We start from the raw sequence: 15660 nt of genomic DNA, 5'->3' as shown, positions 1-15660 counted from the left end.
AGAAGTCCAGAGGAAGAGAGAGAATCCCAAGCAAGCTCCATGCTCAGCACAGAACCCGATGTGGGGCTCAATCCCGTAACCCTAGGATCCTGACCTGAGCCGAAATCAAGAGTCAGATGCTCAACTGACTGAGCCACTCAGGCGCCCCTCCTGCCTGGAATCTTAGAGCTTAGTTGTTGTGTCACATGAGGCAGCAGATAAAGTCTCGGGTTAAAATATAACTAAGGGCTCATTTTTTGAGGAAGGAGAGGACCTGGTCCTGTGGGAGCTGTCAACAAACATCCTTTGCTGCCCAAGTCCTGAATGGTGGTACAAAGATGCCACCCACTTCAAGAAATGTCAGGCTTGGATGAGTCAGTTACTTAGAGCTTGACTTTGTCAAGCTGAGGCAGGGTGGGGCCAGGGGGGAAAATATCCAGCAGATGAAAGGGACTGTATTATTATCTAATAATCCAGTCCAAGAAAATTCATACAATCCAACCAAGTGGTAGAATCAGCAAGAGGAGTGCCCAGAGAAAATCCCCACATTCCCCAAACATGCTATGCCCTTGCACACCATTCTGCTGTGCACATTGCTTGGAATGCCCTCCCTGCCTTTCTCTGCTCAGCAGATTTACCCTTCACAATCAGGTTGTAGTATCACCACCTCTATGAAGCCAGCAACTCCCTCTTTATAAGAGTTAGTGTGTTTGTGTGTGCAGTATGCATGTATTTGCCTGCCTCCCATGTGAGTCCGTGAACTGAAGCAGGGTCCATGTGTTTATTGTTCTTTGGGTCTCTTCCAGGGTCTGGCTCAGGATTTGGCACATAGTAGGTACTCAATCAATATTTGTTTAATGAGGAATGAATAGACTCAGATGGACAGGAGCAAGTTGCTCACAATCTACTTCAAGATACTATATTCTTTTTGTGTCTCTAGCTCTGCTTCAGACTGTTAGCTTGTAGTGAGAAAGAGGGGAATGGTCAGGATTTTTCCTCAGTTTTTTCCCCTCCTTGCTTCCGTCACTCAAGGTGTTGATATGGAGTGGGAAAAGTCTTCTTTGAACTAGTAATGTCATTGGCTTTATGCTTTCTGGGTCTGGCAGATGTTTATAGCTGTTCCTTTCCATCATCAAAGCTTCATGGGATACTTTTCCAGGCTCTTTAGGGGTTCCCTGCTGGGCCCCTCTCCTGAATTCCCCTTAGCAAAGGCTTCTCTATTGCCAGTGGTCACTTGTCTTCTGACTTCTGGGGTCTCTTTACCCCTCTAGGAGGCCCTACTGAACAGGACCCAGGACAGGCCTAGGCAGGCTTTCTCTTACTGAGCCCACATCTGGCCTACAGAAAACATTTCTTGACAAATTCTGGGAGAGCATGCCAATCCCAACACAGCAGCACTCTCCTTAGCCTGCTACCAAAGCAGTTATCAGGCTTGTCCCTTGTTGCTAGATTTCCCAGGCAGGAGGTAGATCCAGTCACTATGTTCTCTAACTGCAATGGGGACGGATTTGGTACCTCAAACCCTCTGGAAGTCCCCTCTTCCAGTCACCTGGCTTGAGCCATTAAATCTTCTCCAAGAAGGGTGGAGACTCACAGCCAGAAATAGCTCCACAAAAATTTTCTATCCTCCACTCTCTTGACCCCATAGATAAGGGATTTAAGAACTTTAAAATAGATTTTAGGTCATTAGAAAAAAATACATATGGTGTTTTATCACCTCCCTTTGAAATTTCACATGTATAATTTTAAAAAGAAAAAAAAGTCAGTCACTCCAGGCAGCCTCTTGGCATGGGGGGGTGGGAGGGGAGGAAATATCTATAAATAATGAACAAGGCTGGGGTGCAGGATCCATATGATAGCCCTGGGAGAGGGTTAGGATATAAAGCATGTTCCCAGAGATGGAATTTGGAGCATAGAGGAAGAAGCCTGGAGGGGACTCATGTTGGTTTTCTTCCCACCAATCTACTGTCTTTCCCTCCAATCCAGCCTCCTTTGAGAACTTCTTCCCACTCTGGTTCATCAGACAGATTTGAACATGGCCAGACTCTAATTGTGTCTGGATTAAGTCTTTTCTCAGAGGGCACTTGGGCCTCAAGCAATTCAAGTGACGTGTATGATTACTAGTTTGTTTGTCCCAAAAGTTCCTGGCACTTTGAAGAGCACTTGAAGGCTGATGTACTTTCAAAGTCTAGAGAACAGACTCTAGGGGATAATGTTACTCACGTTCACACATCAGTTAACTCTACGTTCTGCTCTGGCCCACACAAAATACCCAGTTGTACTACTTTTTTTTTTAATGTTTATTTATTTTTGAGAGAGAGGAAGAGACAAAGCGCAAGCAGGGGAGGGGCAGAGAGAGAGGGAGACACAGAATCTGAAGCAGGCTCCAGGCTCCTAGCTGTTAGCACAGAGCCCGACGCTGGGCTCGAACCCACAGACCACGAGATCATGACCTGAGCTGGAGCTGGATGCTTAACCAACTGATTTACCCAAGTGCCCCCCAGTTGTACTACTTTATGTTTTAACACAATTTCCAATGTATTCTGTTAATACATTGTATTAATATCCAATATGAGTACATAATAGATGTTCAGTAAATGTTTGCAGGGTGAATGAATAAACAAACGAGGGAAAGAGGGAACAAATCTCCTTTACAAAGATTGAAGATCTGTTTGGTGTTAATGCCCGTCTACTCTTTACCCTTCGTAGGTAGTCTGAAAGCTATATTTACTTCTCATGGTCTTAAAACATATTGTGTAGTTTTCTGATGGATTCTATGCTATTAACCTTCATAACACTAACGCTGACTTGATTCATTCATTGAATGGATGCTTATTTAGCACCTACAATGTATCAGGCTCTGTGCTAAATGCTGGGAATAAGTCAGATATAGTCTCCTGTCCTCATGAAACTTAAGTTTTAGAGGGGGAGAAAGATAATAAGTAAACAAAAAATGTTAGTAAGTGGAAAATACTATGAAAGAGGGTACTATGATAGAAAATGATAGGATATTATTTTAATTTTTTTTATATTTATTTTTGAGACAGAGAGAAAGCATGAGTCAGGGAAGGGCAGAGGGAGGAGACAGGATTTGAAGCAGGCTCCACACTGACAGCAGAGAGCCCAATGTGGATGGGGCTCAAACTCACAAACTGCGAGATCATGACCTGAGTTGAAGTCAGATGCTTAGCCAACTGAGCCACCCAGGAGCCCTGATAGGATATTATTTTAGATAGCATGGTCAGGGAAGACCTACCTGAGGAAGTATCATTTAGCTGAGGACTGAAGGAGGGGAAAGTATCAGTTAAGCCTAGAGCTAGGGGAAAACAGTCTAAGTAGAAGGCCTAGTATATGCAAAGGCCCTGAGGCAAAGAAATTGTTTCTTTTCTCTTTATTCCAAATATGGTTGTATTGAACATTCTTGCACAGTACTTGTTGCAGGAGTATTTCCCTGGGGGTGGATTCCCACACCACTGATTCTTTGCATCTTTTTCTCTGTCCAGTGTCTGTGATGTTTCTTCCTTTCTCCCTAATTTGCCTTTCACTTTGGGGTCCTCTTCTCCACCATTTACTTTCTCTTTTTCTCAAAGTAACCATTAAGAACTTTTTGTTGTTGTTCTTGTAGGAGAAAAGAAACAATATAGCTCTTATCAAAGTGTTCCCTTCTCAGGTTCCTTTGGCTGCAGATTGTCTGTTTCACTCCAACTGTCCATTCATCGATCCATCTATTCACCCAGTACTTACTGAGGACCTATTTTTGTAGGCCTTGTGATGGGTGCTAGAAATACACAGTCTTATGCAATGCTTCTCAATCACCTAAGGTATTTGCCAAAATGCAGATTCCTGGGCTCCACTCTTGGTTTACTCACTCCCTATGGGTGGAACCTAAGACTTTGCATTTTAAGAATTTCCTTTTTTTGAGAGAGAGAGAGAGAGAGAGCACAGAGGGAGAGGGAGAGAATTTCAAGCAGGCTCCATGCCCAGCAAAAAACTCTCATCTCACCACCTTGAGATCACGACCTGAGCCGAAATCAAGAGTCTGACGTCCAACAACTGAGCCACTCAGGCGCCCCTGTTTTTGTTTTGCTTTTTAATCCCAACTAAATATTTAGAACCACTGAGTGGAAAAGAGGCAGGTAAATTAAATTTATAACTCTAAGAAAACGTTTTGGTTGATAATGCATTGATAATTTGAGCACAAAATGCTATGGGAATAACACTTGGGCCATAGAGCTAAGAAAGAGTCCTCTAGAGGAAGTCAGGCTTACACAGAAAATTAGACCAACTGAGGTTCTCCGAATGGATATAAGACATTCAGGCAGAGATCACCTTGTGCAAAGACGTGAGTGAACACAGGGCTGCGTGTTCAAACGACACTAAATTGTGTTGCCTGAGTCGGCTTGGAACTACGAGGTCTGAATACGAGAAACCCCGTAACTCTTCACCCTACAGGTTTTATCCAGATCCAGAGGCCGGTTCCCTCTTTACTCGTTAATTGCATTCGGATTTGTGGGTGGAGCAGTGAGCAGACGCACGTAGAACTAAGCCCCATACACATGCGCAATGTGTAACCCCGAAGCCAAAAGGGGGATTTTTGAGGGCAAGATTTTTCTGTTACCAAGACTTCCCTTGCTCGAATCTAGCAACCCTGGCTGTCCTCATTTCTGCCCAGGGAATCTTACACCTCTTAATGTAATCCCGCCTTTCCATCTGGGCCACTCCAGTAAATCGGGTGCCAGTACTCAACATGGCGGCAGGCGCCGAGGTGGCGCAATCCGCTTAGGGGCACGCTACTTGGCGTGGGGGGTGGGGGGAGGGCTCTGCCAGGGCGGGAGTCTGGGGGGCGGGGTCTGGGCCTGGGCCCGGTGCCGGGCCCCCGCCCCCCGCCGGGTCCTAGTGGCTGCATCTCCCGCTCCGGCGCTGAGGATCACGCTGGAAATCGCGGGAGCCGAGCGTGGTGAGGTGGGGCCTCAAGGGCAGGCGGGAGGTGCCTGGGTTAACGGTCTGAGGCCCAGAGACCGGCCAGCCTCGGGCGCCTTAGGGAATCCCGTTGGAGCAGCGGCCTCCCGTTTCGGGAGGAACCCGAGGCCCAGAGGGGGGCTGGGACCGGTCCCAGGGATTCGGGCCCCTTGCCTCCGCATCCGGCTGCGGCCACCACTCGGGGCTCCAATCCGTGCAGAAAAGGATCTTCCCGATCCTCGTGTCCAATAACTGACGAGCCCGCTGCGCTCTGCTGCGCGTCTTGTTCCCAGTTCCCAGAATTTTGCTGCTCCCTCTGCCCTTGGGGATTTGCACGTGATTTGTCCCAAAGCCCAGTCCCACTCCCGCCCTACTCCGGAACTTTGGTTCTCCGCGACCCAACTCAAGTATCACTTCCTTGGAAACCATTCCCAACCGCTTTCTGCAGGCAATGTTAATCTCACTGCTTGGTTTTTGCACTCGTTGCACGGAGTTAGTTTTCCTGCCCTTCTTTCCACACGTGCACTTGGGCGTTTATGCCTTGCCTTTTTCATCCCTATATTCCAGAGTCTAGTGCTTGATGATAGTAATACTAATATTTTGCTAAATAGTCATAAGTGTCAAGTGCTACTAAATGCATTACATGTGAAGGCCCATTTAATCCTCAGCAATTTCATGAAGTGGATTCTGTATCTTCACATTTTATGCATGTGGAAACTGAGGCATTCGTAGATCATTTTGCGTAGTTTCACAGCTAATAAGTGAGTGGGGCTGGGAAATGAATTCTAGGCTGTCTGTCCCTAGAGCATGTGATGATTTCACTAGATTGCCTTTGGGTTTGATAAATGTCTGTTGAATTGGTCTTTACATTAACCCCGTGAGTTGTGGAGGCCATCATTATGATGCACATTTGACTGAGAAGGCTTGGAAAGGAGAATTGATATTCCCAAATGTACAGAGTGAGTTCATGACAAAACCAGGGGTAGAACCTACTGCCAGCACTCTGTTCCTTCACACTCTACCTTTCTTTGCGCCAGAGCTGCAGACCTAGGACTCATCATTTCACACCCTTTAGGAGGTGCCCCTCACAGAACTGTGATTTACTATTTCATTATTTGGGAGGCAGCTTAATGTAATGGAGAGGGCCAAGAGTTTGGAAGCAGATTGGGGTTTCATGCTTGTCTGCTACCGATCAGTTATATCCCTTCCATTTTTTGAGCCTAGTTTTCTCGTCTGCAAAATGAAGACAATATCTTATCTCAAAGGGTTTTTTTTTTAAGTTTATTTATTTTGAGAGAGTGTGAGACAGAGCACGTGAGTGGGGGAGGGGCAGAGAGGAGAGAGAGAATCCCAAGCAGGTCTGTCTGCGCTGTCAGCGCAGAGCCCAGTGCGGGGCTCCAACTCACAAACTTCAAGATCACGACCTGAAACCAAGAGTCGAACACTTAACTGACTGAGCCACCCAGGTGCCCCTTATCTCAAAGGTTTTTTTGTGAAGATTGCAAATAATTGTTTTGAGAGAGTAAAGTGCTATATGATCAGTTTTTTACCTTTTAGAAGGTTATAGAGCTGTCAGCGTTTTGTAAGACCATTGGTAATATGGGTCGTGTTACCTAATGCTCTCATATTCTTTCATTCATTCAGCCAAATAGTTAATGAGTACCTGCTGTATACCAAGCACTGTTTTAGGAGCTGGGTATATAATGGTCAATAAAACTGTTCTTGCACTTGGGAAATTTATATTCTGATAAGTATATTACATGTAATAATCAGATAAGGACAGATAACACATGATAAGGTAAATAGAAATACCAGTGTGTGTGGAGGAGTGGTGGCATTTTATATAGGGTTAAGGAACAATTTTAACTGAGACAGTGACACTTGAACAGAGGCCTGAAGGTGGTAAGGGTGAGCAAGCGAATCAAGAAGATACCTGGAGGAAGAGGCCAGGGGTGGGGGGTGGCTTGGTGTGTTCCAATAAGAGAAGCAAGGAGGGCTGTGTGGCTGGAGAGGAGTAGGAAATGGAATTAAAATGATTAGAGGCTGGGATCAAATAATTAGGAGCCTGGAGGCCATGATGATGATTTTGGTTTTTACTCTGAGGAGCCACTGGAGGGTTCTGAGTTGCATAATCTGTCACTGTTTTGAAAGGATCACTCAGATTACTCTGTTGAGAAGAAACAAATTCTAGAAGCAAGGGTGAAAGCATTGCTACCGTCTAGGAAGCTTTTGCAGTAATCCAGATGTATTAATTCTCTGTCTCTGGGCAAGGAATCACTCCCAAATTTAGCAGCTTGAAATAGCAATTGTTATCTCATTCAGTTGTGGATTAGAAATGTAGGAGCAATTTAGCAGGGTGTTTTTGGTTTCCAATCTCCCAGGAGACTGCAGTCAGGCTGATGGCTGCACTGCTCCCAGGATGGTTCCTTACTGCTGCTGGGCCTTCTCATAGGGCTGCCTGAGTGTCCTCAGGACATAGGGGAGAGAGTGAAAGAGAGGTCGTAGTGCCTTTTATGACCTTGTCTTGGCAGCCATTTCTACTTTATTCAGCTTCATTAACTTTATTGCGGTTCATACTCAAGGGGAGAGAATTAGGCTCCACCTCTTGAAAGAAGGTGAGTCAAAGAATTGGTGGGCATACCTTATTCCACCCCACTCGGGCTTCGCCCGGGATCGTGGTGGTTAGGGGTTGAAATGTGATAGGATCTAGTAGAGCCAACAGGGTTTGCCGATAGATTGGTTGCAGGGTGTGGGAGAATGGAATAAGTATGACTTTAGGCTTTTGGTTTGAGCATTCAGAATGATGGCATTGCGATGAACTGAAATGGGAAAGATTGGAGGAGCAGAAGTTCACTTTTGGACAAGTTAGCTTTGAGGTGCCTTTTAGACACCGATGTGGAGAGGTTATAAGTGTTTGGACTTAGTCTGAGAGTGTGAAATCCCAGAGGGAAGTGTGGGCTGGAGACGTAACATGGCGAGTCATGCGTGTCTAGGTGCTATTTTACATTATGAAACTGGATGAGGGTGCCTAGGAAATGAATGTAAATGGAGACGAGGCCTGAAGCCTGAGCCCTGGGACCTCCAACCTTCAGATGTTGGGGAGATGAGAAGCCAACAAAGGAGAAAAAAGGAGAGGCCAGAGAGGTGAGGAGGAGAACAGAAAGGGGCCCCACATAGGAGATTTATGTAAGGGGGCCACATGCTAAATTTTTTTGTGTGGAATAAGAAACAGATCATTTCTGCAGACAAATGTATATAGTTTCTTCACTCAGAAAGTAGACTGTTTGTGCTCTTAAGTGGTTTTCCTTTTTTGCTTGAAGTGACAAATTCTATTTAATAAGACCAGTCCCCATCATAGTCCTTGCAGTATGTACACTTCCAAGTCTAGGTGGTAATGCTTCTGTTTGAATCTTTATTTAGGGGCACCTGGTTGGCTCAGTAGGTTAAGCATCCTCCTTTGGCCCAGGTCATGATCTTGCAGTCCATGGGTTCGAACCCCGTTCATGGGTTCGAGCCCCACATGGAGCTGTCTGCTGTCAGCACAGAGCCTGCTTTGGATCCTCTGTCCCCCTCTCTCTCTGCCCCTCCCCTGCTCGCTCTCTCTTTCTCTCTCAAAAAAAAATAAACATTAAAATAAAAAGATTTTTGAAACTTTATTTAAATACTGCTTTTGGAGTATTTCGAATGAGGGGAACTAAATACATAATGTAGATCACTCTTCTGTCACTCTCCACCTTAGGTTCAGAGGTCACTGCCCTTCCTTCCATTCTGGTTCCTAGTAAGAGGAGGAAGTCAGCCTTGCTCATGTCTGTATCACTGGGGCAGACTGCTAGGAACTGAGCTGAAATTCATGAGCATTTATGAGATACATTAATGCATGAAAGAAGTGGGTCTTTTTCCTTTTCCTGCAGAAATGACTGTCTATTCAGTGCTTTACAATTTCCAAAGCACACTGACATCCATTATCTTATGTGAATGTAATTCAGTCTGTCACCATTTGCCAACTACTGACCTTTTCCTTTTCTGGGGGACACTGAAACCCACCTTTCTTTTGACACTGCTAGTTTCTTCTCTGACAGATCTTTCCTCTGTTCCCTCCCTCTTTTTATTCTAGTTTTAATGAATTTCAGTTTTATAGGGATTTTTTATTTTTTGGTTTTAATCATAAAACACTTCAAATCATTTTTAAAATAAACTTTTTTAGAACAATTTTAGATTTATAGAAAAATTGCACAATACAGAGAGTTCCCATATACTTTGCATTCCATTTCCCCTATTAGTAATGTCTTACATTCATGTGGTCTATTTGCTACAATTCCAAATCATTTTTTGAGATAAATGGGGCATATAATAAAATGAACAAAATGAAGTTACTGCCTTTCTGGAGGCCTCAGTTTCCTTATCTGTAAAATGAGAGGAGGGTTGGACTAAATTTTTAAATAGCTCTAAAGATTTTTAATTATCTGCTAAAGTAAAATAATCATATAATTCTGATATAATCCCGCTCCTTTTTAAAATTATTTTTTACAGAGAGAGAGCGAGTAGGGGAGAGGGGCAGGGGGAGAGACATGGAGAATCCCAAGCAAGCTCCACACTCAGCACAGAGCTTGACATGGGGCTCGATCTCAGGATCCTGGGATCATGACCTGAGCTGAAATCAAGTCAGATGCTCCACTGACTGAGCTGCCCAGATGCCCCTAGTTCCATTTCTTTACTGAAGTATCACTATCACCTTCCCAAATAATGTGTATGTGTTAACAGCAGCCTTAGCCTTAGCCTTATCCTAAGAGATGGTTTAGTAGGAGAATTCTGGGGAGTGTAGCAGAGCTGCTTATAGAGATAGTAGGTTGAACTATACGACATTACCATTTTTATAGGTTAAAAAATGGGCACCAAACATTGGGGGGTAGGGGTTCCCAGGAGGGAGGGGAGCCCTTGGGGCCTCTGAGACTCCTACTTCATGCAAAAGCCCAGCCCAGCCCTCACACTATTAGGGGAGAAAAGGCTCATCAGGTCCCGTGGAGCAGTTCAGAGCTACTCTTGCTGGCACTGTTGGCCCCAAGAGTGGTTTCCTGGCAGGTTTTTGCCTCCAACTAGCACAGAGAGACTGAGCCAGCATTTCACAGAGCCACGGTGAGCTGGTTGACACAGCCCTGGTATAAAGGAAAGGCAGAAAGAGAGGATGTTTGGAGTGTGAGGGAAGACTGTATTCACCCGGGTTCTAGGTTAGGAGAGGCAGCCTGGGGTATTGGTGCCACTCTATTCTTCCTGCTTTGTGCACTTTCCTTACTGTCTACTACAGGCTTTGCAAACTCTGCTATCTTCTGTTGCCCAGGAGGTGATGTGAATTAGGAAACTGAGTTTTCCGCTGTAACTCTGTTATAAAAAAAACAACAGCACGGGGGCATCTGGGTGGCTCAGTCAGTTAAGCGTCCTACTCTTGGTTTTGGCTCAGGTCATGATCTCACGGTTCGTGAAATCAAGTCCCTGTGCTGACAGGGAGAGATTCTCTCTCTTCCTCTCTCTCTGCCTCTCTCTCTCAAAATAAATAAACATTAAAAAAAAAAAAGAAAGAAAGAAAAACAACAGCACAAGTGCAAGGATAAATGGCAATTAGAATCTGCTATCAGTGTGAGGAAGAGGATAGGCTGGGGAGCGGGGTGGAGACTGGTGAGCTGGAAAACATATGCCTTGTCTCAGGGAGTAGATATTTATTTATTTATTTATTTATTTATTTATTTATTTATTTATTTATGAGAGACAAGAGCGTGAGTGGGGGAGGGCAGAGAAAGAGGGAGACACAGGATCGGTGAGCTGGAAAACATATGCCTTGTCTCAGGGAGTAGATATTTATTTATTTATTTATTTATTTATTTATTTATTTATTTATTTATTTATGAGAGACAAGAGTGTGAGTGGGGGAGGGCAGAGAAAGAGGGAGACACAGGATCCAAAGCAGGCTCCAGGCTCTGAGCTGTCAGCACAGAGCCCGATGCAGGGCTCGAACTCTTGAACTGTGAGATCATGACCTGAGCTGAAGTCGGATTTTTAACCAACTGAGCCACTCAGGTGCCCCAGACACTCTTCACTGCAGCTGGTTGTTGCCTTATAGGAATGTGAGTCCTGGGTCACTAGATATTCTGATTTTCCAAAGGAGCCAGAGGTAAGAATTTTTAAAAATAACTTAAATTATTATTATTTTTTATTTGAGAGAGAGAGCAGGGGAGGCAACAGGCAAAGGGGAGAGAGAGAGAAAGAAAATCCTAAGCAGGTTCCATGTCCAGCAAGGAGCCTGATGCAGGTCTTGATCTCACAACCTTGGGATCATGACCTGAGCCAAAATTAAAAGTCAGACACTCAACCGACTGAGCCACCCAGGCACCCCTAGAAATAAGATTTTTTATATGTGTTCTCCCAATGGTAAATGTTGATACCTAATTTTAACTCTTAAAAGCATGATATAGGCCACATAATGGTTGAAAAGAACCAGCAGGCCACATTTGTAACCTCTGCTAAGGGTTTAGATCTGCCTGGAGTGAGGCCCACATGCATTTCTTCAACCTACTAATGACCAAAATGAATTAGACAGCTTCTGCTTTTAAGGAATTCACAGATTAGTAGAGAAGATAGATAATAATGATAAAATGTAATATAGACATTAGACTCTCTCTCTGTATTATATATAGTTATATACAAATGTCTTCTGTATAACAGTGTCATATATGTGCAAGTACATATATACATATATTTATGTATATATAGCTATAAAAGTGATTAACTCTTCCTGTGTACATCTGGCCTGACATGATAAGAGGTGGCATTTGAGCCAGGATGTAGATCAACAGTTTGGTGCATGAAAGGGATTTGGGGCCCCTGAAATTCCCACTGTATATGCAAATGTTAGATTTCCATTTGCTGTATATACTACTTTCTTCAGATGTTTACACTGATGGTCTGCTGGCTAGACCAAGAGGGCAGCTCTAATATTCCGTTTTCTTGATAGGTAATTGGAAAATCAGATATTCCTTAACCCTTCTGGTGGGTGTCTCATGTCTCAGGGTTAATAAAACGAGAACTCTAACCCACCCGCCTCCTCCCACGTTATCATGTGCTTTAGAGGCCTCAGAAACTCAGAGGTCACATAGCTGGGAGCCCTAATTTTTGGATGAGGAGACTGGAAGGAAAGTAGTATGTCCAAGGTCACTGAGCCCATTAGAGGCAGAGCTTAATCCCAAACTCTTCCTGACCACTGTGCCTCTCTCTCTCCTGAATATCTCTCAAGGTCACTGGTTAGGCTGGTCCCCCTCCCTCTCAGCCAGTCTCCCCTCCTCCCCCACAGGTGGCCCATTGCCCTGTTTGGCCCAGCTCCTGGTGGGTGAGGAGGGTTTGCTATCCTACTGAGGCTGATTTTCCCTCCCTCTCTTAATGGATCCCCTGTCTGAAATGCCTGCTACTCCATTTCTTTGTCAGAGAGTCAGGCTGCTTGTATTCAAATCCCTAATCAACCAAATGCCAACTGTATGAACTTGGACAAATTGTTTAAGCTTTCTAATTTTTTAACTGAAGCTTAACCTTGTAAGCCTCAATTTTATCATCCATGTACAAAGAGTTATAACATGATCTACCCTGAAGTGTAATAGAAAGGTTTCGAGATTCTCATGGTGACAAAAATGACATAGTATGTGTAAAGCACTTAACAGTGTGACTGACCTGCAGACATACTTAACATGTATTAACTATGATGATGTTGAGTCCCATAGCTCACAGACCCCCAGAATGGGTTAAATGCCCTTCCACTGTTTTCCCATACTATCCTATAATGTCTCTTTTATTATTACACACACTACGTTGTGTCATGATTGTGTCTTTCTCCCCTACTAGACTAGAAACACCTTCAGTGATTCATTCAACAAATGTTTATTAAGCACTGTGCCAAGCACTAGGGACGCAATGGTAAACCAGGAACTCTTGGTCTAGTGCAGAGTTCCAGAAGACATGCCAGGAAACACTGGTCCTGTGAGCTTGTCTCATGGTCCAATACATTTGGCAAATGATGCTTATCATAGCCTCCCTGCTCCTAATCCTAGAGATTAGGGCCCATGTTAGTATTTTAAAGGCGCTGATGGGTCCTATAGTAAAGGAACCCACTTATCCAGCTTTGCCGGATAAGTGAGCATTTGATGAGTAAATTTGAACCACCTAGACATTCCTTTCAACTCTGTGTGTTTTGGTCCCCAGCTCAAGAGGAGGTCCAAGTGGCACAACAATGACCAGAGACCTTACTGGGCGTGAACAGCCTCTGGCTGAATAGGGGCCTGAGGGCTTACCTGTCTGGTGCCCCCATGGAGACAGGAGGCCCTGGGTCGAACAATATGAAGCCCCAGTCACTGCAGCTGGTGCTGGAGAAGCAAGTACTGGCACTACAGCAGCAGATGGCAGAGAACCAAGCCATCTCCTGGCGGAAGCTGAAAAGCTCCCAGGAGGCCCAGCAGAGGCAAGCAGCCCTCGTGAGGAAGCTGCAGGCCAAGGTGAGGCAGCTGCCCTTCCAGGGAGGCGGAGAGAACACCTCTGGGCACTGGGTGCTGAGGTGGAACAAGGGTTACAGGAGACAGGACAGCCTCTCCCATGATGCTCACGACTTCACAAGAGATACATCCTGTCCCTTTATTTTTTTATTTTTTTATTATTATTATTTTTTTTAACGTTTATTTATTTTTGAGACAGAGAGACACAGAGCATGAACGGGGGAGGGGCAGAGAGAGAGGGAGACACAGAATCGGAAGCAGGCTCCAGGCTCTGAGCCATCAGCCCAGAGCCCGACGCGGGGCTCGAACTCACGGACCACGAGATCGTGACCTGAGCTGAAGTCGGACACCCAACCGACTGAGCCACCCAGGCGCCCCCATCCTGTCCCTTTAAAAAAAAAATTTTTTTTAATGTTTATTTATTTTTGAGAGAGACAGAGACAGAATGTGAGCAGGGGAGGGGCAGAGAGAGAAGGAGACGCAGAATCTGAAGCAGGCTCCAGGCTCTGAGCTGTCAGCACAGAACCCGACTCGGGGCTTGAACTCACAGACTGCAAGATCATGACCTGAGCTGAAGTCGAACGCTTAACCAACTGAGCCACCCAGGCGCCCCTATCCTGCCCCTTTTAAAGATGGTGGCCACAAGGGCTAAATTAGTTGTCTATGTTTGCTCTCCTAGGATAGAGCTAGGACCTGAGCCTGTGTTTTCTGGTTCCAAAGTCCATAATCTTACCTCTCCAATATGAGAGGCATAGAGAAAGTATTATTAACGGACCAGATAGAAGCAACAAGATGTTCTGGCCCTACCTCACTGTTATCACTCGGACCCTGTTCACAGCAGGTTTGCCCAAGATCCTCCAGGGCCTTTGTTTTGGGCTGTTTGTACCAGGCTTGCCCATTGCCCACATCCTGCTCTGTTTGCCTCAGGTGTTACAGTACCGGACCTGGTGCCAAGAGCTGGAGAAGCGGCTGGAAGCCTCTGGGGTGAGTGAGGCTGTTTTGGGTTCCCCCTGAGCCCTCAGTGAGTATGCTTGTAAGGAAGGCCTTGTTTGCTGGCTAAGGGAGGTTGGGGTGTGATAAGGCAGTGTTTGGTGGAAGTCTCTTTCTGTGTTCAGCCCCTGAGAGCTTTATCACACAGATACTTTCATTGGACTAGCTATTCCGGGCCTGTCAGACGCCAACCCTTGGCTCTCTAAGGACAAAATGCAGCTTCGGGAGACTTAATCAGATTGGAAAGGATGTGGAATCAGAAGGAAGAAATGCATTTTTCCTCCAGAAGGTGTCAGTGTTTATCTGTCTTAGCAGTGGGCCTTTGCAGGCCTAAAAAGCATGTTTGTGGCAGAGGGATTTATTTGTGCTGTTGGCTGGGTTGACCTGGCTTTGAAAGACCCATTTGCCTTTGTTCCAGCTCTCTCTCGGCACCTTCTCACATTACTCTCAGGAAAGTTCTCTCAGAGGAGGGAAAGAACCAAAACTTACTGAGCACCATTCTATGTAGGCCAGGCACCATTCAGCATTGTCATGTTATGATGTCACTTAACCTGCAAGGCAGCTTTCTGAGAGGAATGGTAACTCCTTCATTTTGTAGTGAAGACTTTGTGGCTCAGAGAAGTTGAATAACTTCCTGAGGTCCAAAATGTAATGTTATAGAAGTCAAGGCCATTAGTGAAAGATATGTCTTATGCTTCTTAGGTTGAAAACTCTTTTCATTACCAAATGCCACCTTTGAGGAGAGGTTACTGGTTCACTTTTAGAAAAGGGGATGCAATGGATTTACCTTCAGGATGTAGCGATCGAGAAAAGAGACATATTGCTAACAGAGGAGAGAAAGAATCAAAAGAATAAAAAGAAGGAATAAAAAGGTTGTGCAGAAGGGGGCATCAGGGAATTGATCTGAGTGGTCTTCTCTTTGGAGGTAAATAAGACTTGTTTCTATCTGGCTAAGGGACCAATCTCTCCAAGGTGGGAAAGTGTGGAGGAGCCAAGCCTGGAACAGCTGCTGGTCCGATTGGAAGAGGAGCAACAGAGGTGATGAACCCCATGTTCTCTGGCTGGGGGTGATGCTGGTAGCCAGTGGGTTCTGAAGGCTGAGAGGAAACCTCTGCCCTGAGGGCTAACATGGATAAAACCATGCACCTCAGCCTTAGCCCTCCAGTTCCGGGCAGTGGAAAATTCCAATGTTTGTCATCTTACTCCA

The 15660-nt window shown here is 45.2% G+C and overlaps 1 protein-coding gene across 9 annotated transcripts in view; it reads left to right on the top strand.

Annotated features, from left to right (window-relative positions):
- CEP250 (centrosomal protein 250) overlaps positions 1-15660 on the top strand; it is an 84379-nt gene that overhangs the window by 28134 nt on the left and 40585 nt on the right. For 6 of the 9 annotated variants that reach the window (XM_042931120.1, XM_042931124.1, XM_042931123.1 and 3 more), the window contains exons 3-5: positions 13177-13466; positions 14391-14447; positions 15409-15491. In XM_042931120.1, the coding sequence (XP_042787054.1) occupies positions 13281-13466; positions 14391-14447; positions 15409-15491 (326 nt within the window). In that variant the 5' untranslated portion in view covers positions 13177-13280. Of the gene's footprint in view, positions 1-4841; positions 4942-10977; positions 11102-13176; positions 13467-14390; positions 14448-15408; positions 15492-15660 lie in introns of those variants that run through there. The other 3 variants (XM_042931121.1, XM_042931118.1, XM_042931122.1) reach the window with 3 other exon arrangements.

This window comes from Panthera leo, chromosome A3, assembly GCF_018350215.1.
Source record: "Panthera leo isolate Ple1 chromosome A3, P.leo_Ple1_pat1.1, whole genome shotgun sequence".
NCBI lineage: Eukaryota > Metazoa > Chordata > Mammalia > Carnivora > Felidae > Panthera > Panthera leo.
Note: the sequence above shows the minus strand (reverse complement) of the source record. Positions and strands in the feature narration are given on the sequence as shown.